General features: G+C 28.0%; 1 protein-coding gene across 1 annotated transcript; it reads right to left on the reverse strand.

Moving 5' to 3' along the window:
• Positions 1-494: 494 nt before the first annotated feature.
• Positions 495-1,179, reverse strand: LOC124933318 (B3 domain-containing protein Os04g0386900-like). Its single transcript, XM_047473831.1, has 3 exons — positions 1,170-1,179; positions 965-1,101; positions 495-896 (listed from the first exon to the last, which is right to left on the reverse strand). Exons 1-3 carry the CDS (start codon positions 1,177-1,179, stop codon positions 585-587), a joined length of 459 nt encoding a protein of 152 aa, XP_047329787.1. The 3' UTR covers positions 495-584.
• Between the last annotated feature and the right edge of the window lie 4,898 nt (positions 1,180-6,077).

Below are 6,077 nucleotides of genomic sequence, written 5' to 3' on the forward strand. Positions count from 1 at the left end.
CATTATGCTACACTTAGAGATATATTCCAACATTTAAAAAATAATAATAATAATAATTATCTATGATAATGTTTTAAAATTACACTCATGCGTTATTATTATTATTTTTTTTTGTGCCAATTCAAAAAACAAAATTTATATAAATAAAAATTCCAAAATTTTGCAAGAGCATCATATCATATATGATGGAAAATAAAAATTGAAAAATATAAGAAGGGTTTTTCCCTAGAAAATCAAAAAATTGAAGTCCAATTTTCAACCAAACCCGGGATATAGTCTATCATAATAGTCCAAATGTCTTATATTCGATTATTTCTTAGAACCATTTACCCATGGGTTGGAACTCAAAAAATATGCAACCACCCCATTATGTTGTGGTAAAACTTTATATTCAAACTTTGTTTATGATTCACCTAATTTTCAAGCATTGAATACATTTGAAACTATTGTTAAATTTTTGTCAAACTATTCATTTTTATATGTAGGTCATGGGTTCTTCAATTCTCATTGATTTGGGTTTCCTTTCAAAGGATCATACCAGTTTAACAAATACATAAAACACAATTATAAGAAAAGTAAACTCTCTAATCCTCATCAATAACAATTGAAGTTTCCGAAGTCTCTCCGTTCCGATTGTTCATAATCCGGGCCGGATAATCACCTCTCAAAATCTGAGTCCTGAATCTAGTACATCCATTTCTCGACTCATCAAGTTCAAACACAACAGCATCTCCAACCTTAAGATCATTGTCTTCCACATACTTCTTCCATTTCGCATCAAATCTCCTGAAAGTATAATCGCCAAGATACATAACCTCCCATAACTTGCCGCAATAAGTTAACACAATAGGGATTGAAGCAAAAGGGAGATGCTTTTGCATCTTAACTGGTAAACCCTATAATAAAATTGTAATTAGAATGCATCATGAATGGTTTCTTTTTTAATTAAAAATTGAATCTTTACCATTAAGCATACAGGCCTGACGTGCGATTTCTCAAGAACAGTATGAAAATATGGCTTCCCTGATAGAGGCCAATGTGGTCCGTCAACTGGGTATTCAATTTCATTACGATCATCACTGACTAATGCATTCCTGGCACCTGAAACAACAAAGAACAGATATGATCAGGTAAATACAAGTTATCAAACTATGGGTTTAAAACCTAACCTTGATCCATGAATAAAGCTTCTGGAAATGTTAAATCTTTAGCTCCAAAATATCAGATATGAAACAGGGTAGAAAAGTTAGCCCGTTTAAGAAGGTATTTGGGTTGTTCTCTTCCATAAGTGAAAATATATTATGGACTCTATCGGAAAGATTTTTACTGCAGGCGTCTTTGTCCTTTGATGGGAGTCGTGGCATTATCCCTTAAGAGCGATTGAAATGGACGGTGAGATTTGTATCCACCATCGCTGTGTACGAAAGATTCAGACTGAAGAATTTCAGCAAAAAAATCGTGGGATGGAGAAAAATACAAGAGAAATAAAGAGATGGGTAAAAAGGGAGAGAGGAATCAGAGGAGTGGTGGTGATTCTGATGAAGAAGAAAAAAACTAGGTGAAGGGTGAGTTTGATTCTTTAAAAAAATGGACTTTTTTTTTTGTCATAATTGTTTTTAAATGATCAATTAATTATGAAAACCAAGAGTTATTTAACCAAAAAGAAACTAAATATGATATTATAAAATTATAAAAATTAAAATTAATGAAGATTAAGAAATTAACAAGCACGAATCTTTTAAGAAGAAGAGATAAACTCCCTAAACAACTCCACAAGTTCTCATTAAATTATCGGTGGTCTCTGGTTGATATTGACATTGTTATAAAAAATATTATTTAATTTAAAATTGACTATAGTATATTATAATTATGAATTTGATAATTTGGTGGAGTTATATATCATCTAAATTTATCCATGATATAAAAGCAATTTGATTGATTTATGTATTCCCTCTTTTGGAGATTATAAAACTTCAACTTTAACATTTATCATTAATGTAATTTATCTTAATATTAAAGAGATTATGAAAATGCATCTTTTAAGATTATTGCTTAGATATTTTGGCGGGACTTTTATTTTTATACAAACCCATCTTTATGAAGAGATATGTTTACTTTTAATGCATGAGATTTTTTCCTATAAAGGGTCTTTTATATGAGTTTCATAACAAACAAATTAAATAAATTTAAAGTTTTAAATTCTCAAATTCCATTCTCGTTAAAACACTGAATTAGAGGATGAAATCAAGTTTATTCTTGTGCACCCTTAGTTAAGTTCAACATGTCAAGAAAAGATTTAATTTAGACATAAGATAAAAAAAAATAGAGACAAAGGATAAAAATAATGAACACAAGATATAACGAGATTCCGCCAACAAATGCATACATTTTCAAGGAGTCGTTCATTCTATATATTTAATGGAATAATTGTCCAAATAACTCTATATTATAATGTACATTTTTATAAAAGTACATCAAAAGCCATTCATGAGTCCATAAAAAACTTTAAACATGTTATAATATATAAACTCTAATAAAATATAAGTCTAAAACTCAATAATCTCAATATTGGACGAATACAATATTTATTGAGATTTGATGAATAAGTTACAAATTCAACAATCTCTACATTGACGAATTTTACGTTTACGAGTCGTACTCATCAATCTCCACCTTGATAAAAATCAAACTATCAAGAAATAAGTGGGTTCAACACTTCAATCTTCACTTTTGCTCGAGGCATTAATGAGATAATTTTTTATACCTCTACTTCCACTCAAGAGCCCTAGAAGAATACTCATCTCTTATGCAAAATGTTATTGTACTATTATTTCTTTCAAATCATCTCCTTTATAAAAATCTTCAAAAGTTATCAAAACATTAAACATATTAACATGATTTTAAGCAAAATTTGCCAAAATTTATTATATAATCGAGAAGTCTCTTAAATAAAATCCTAAATATTTGAAAATGTTTCTTGATATTCTTCAATTAGAGAACTCCATTTGAGTGCGCTTCAAATAATCTTTCACATCTCACAATCAAAAGAACATGATGTAAGCTTTTAAGCAAATTAAGAACATTTAACAATTCATCATCCTATGTTTCTTTTCATTTTTTTTTACCTTGCGGACATAAAAGCAATCCCGAAGAATTAACAATGCCTTCTCAGCTTGTTTCTACCAAATAATAATTCAAAGCCAGATGTAGCATTTTGTGCAAGGTTAGATAAGGCATTACTCCCACCAACAGCATATATATATATATATATATATATATATATATATATATATATATATATATATATATATATATATATATATATAGATATATATATATATATATATATATATATATATATATATATATATATATATATATATATATATATATATATATATATATATAATCAAAATTCTCATTACCAAATAATAAAAAAAAAATTGAAATAATAATAATGACAACCTGATTCAAGAAGGCCATGGAGAATTTTGAAGAATTTTAGTTGGTTGGAAACAAATAAATTAATACAAGTCACGGTTATAAAATCTGAAGTTAACTCTTAAAATTTTATTATTTTACGATTTCAGAAAAGATAACGAGTCAGATTTTAAGTAAATTAATAAATTGGTAAACTCTTATGATTTTAAATTTACAATAATAAGATTTGATGAGTTTACGACTTTACAAATAATTTCGATTTAATGATTTTATATGTTTTACATAAAAAAATACAAAAAAATTTATAGTGTTATTACTAAATATTATTTTTTAAATTTTTTTTAAATTCGATATGTATAAAATATTTAATTGTGTATATAAATAATAATAATAATATATGACTAATATTTTTCTAATTAAGCTCTTATGATTTCAATATAAACTATTGATTTTACGAGTTACAACGTTCAACATTTTAAATAACTATCGATATTGAGAACCTTGAATACGAGATATTCAAAAATAATAACTCAATAAACTAACAACAAAAAGAAATAAATATCATCGGTTCTCCCTAAAGTTCTATGTTTGAGCAATATGAAAAGCCTCCTAACTACAATAATTAAGCCTAGGGCTCAGCAAAGTCAGGAAGAGAGGCCCATTTAATGTCAGCCATTATAAATGTAAAATTCAAACAAATGCTTTTATTTATATCAAGGATTTTGAACTATATATTTTCAGATACTTTAAACATTAAAACATTGGTTGATTTACAATTGAGCAGATTTTTATGTTATTTTCAACTGGGTTTGAACAATTTGTTGAACGTCAACCGGGGATTAGTAGTAAAAGCGGACCCAACATTATAAGAAAACTTAGATGATGGTTTTTGTGAATGATTGCTTAAATATATTTCTATTTAATTCATAGAACAATATAGAGAAGCCTCTTAACTACAATAATTAGGACAAGGGGCTCAGAAAAGCCAGAAAGAGAGGCCCATTCAAATGTTGCCACTTACTATAAAGTATTATAAATGCAAAACTCAAACAAATACTTTTATTAATAATATTTATGTAAACGATTTTGAACTATATTACCTTAAATACACAGAATGTCTATAGACCCGACTTTATTTTTAAAGCCCATAACATAAATGTCACAAACCATATAAACAAATATAAATCATTTATATATATATATATATATAAATAAATAAATAAATAAATAAATAAATAATGATGCTTAATTTTTAAAATGTCCGGATTGTCGGGTCGATAACTGTGGTTAATTTAGATATTTATGAGAGTAAATAAATATTTTGGTCAGATTGTGGGTTGACCCGCCCATAAATTTAAAACAGTTAAAAATAAAATTAACAATGCTATATGTGTGTTTCGAACTTATAATCTAACAAAACAAGTACAACCAATTAACCAACTAAGCTAATACCACTTCGTATTTTAAATTCAACATCAAATTTGATGAACGCGAGACATTTTAAATATGTAAGTTTAACTTTTTAACTAATATATATATATATATATATATATATATATATATATATATATATATATATATAATGATACTTAATTTTTAAAGTGTCCGGATTGCCGGGTCGAGAGTCACTGGTGAAAAAAGGGTCAAAACCGAGAGTTAAAACTCTCGGTTTTGAGCCTATAACTTTCGGTGAAGACACCTTACCGAAGGTTTTAGTAACCCTCGCCATCCCTCGGTATTGACACTCTCGGGACTTCCATAAAGAGAAAAACCGAGAGTTATATGAAAACTTTCGTATTTTTCTCTTTTTGAAAAAACCGATGGTTTTACAAGAACTTTCGGTTTTTCTCTTTTTGGAAAAACCGAGGGTTTTATACAGACCTTTCGGTTTTTCTCTTTTGTGGAAAAACCGAGGGTTGTATATAGACCTTTCGGTTTTCTTCTTTTTACAAATAACTTTCGGTTTTTCTCTGTGTGGAAAAACCGAGGGTTTTACAAAGAACTTTCGGTTTTACCCGAAGAGGAAAACCGAGAGTTATATACAAAACTTTCGGTTTTCCTCTTCGGTTAAAACCGAAAGTTTTGTAAATAACTCTCGGTTTTCCTCTTCGGGTAAAACCGAGAGTTTTCCACTAACTCTCGGTTTTCTCCTTTTCAAGAAAACCGAAAGTTATATTAAAACTCTCGGATTTTACCCGAAGAGGAAAACCGAAAGTTTTGTAAATAACTCTCGGTTTTCCTCTTTAGGATAAAAACCGAGGGTTTGTCATATAACTCTCGGTTTTCTCTTTGGCTAAAAACCGAGAGTTTTCTAATATCTCTCGTTTTTTCCAAAAAGAGAAAAACCGAGAGATTTCAATATTACTTTCGGTTTTTTCCCCTAAATTTTTAAAAATGTGCGGATTATTTTGCTCGCAACCAAAACCTAACCAAAACCTGTTCAGCCAAACCAATATATTAATGATAAAAGAAACAAACAAATAATGTGTTGGGAGAATATATAACTTTTTTTTTTACTTTTAAAGTATTATTTTTTAAGTTATATAATATGATATAAATAAAAATTGTTCAGGTTTAATGATAAATATAATATAAGAAAAAGATGTTCCAAAATGTTACCAAGCACACTAAAAACA

Source organism: Impatiens glandulifera, chromosome 1 (genome assembly GCF_907164915.1).
Source record: "Impatiens glandulifera chromosome 1, dImpGla2.1, whole genome shotgun sequence".
In the NCBI taxonomy this organism is placed as follows: Eukaryota; Viridiplantae; Streptophyta; class Magnoliopsida; order Ericales; family Balsaminaceae; genus Impatiens; species Impatiens glandulifera.

What these genes read in the sequence shown, in the direction of transcription:
- LOC124933318 (XM_047473831.1), bottom strand. An exon ending in TCAGGCCTGTATGCTTAATG is followed by an intron (nt 897 to 964) that starts GTAAAGATTCAA and finishes ATTTTATTATAG; the next exon opens with GGTTTACCAGTTAAGATGCA.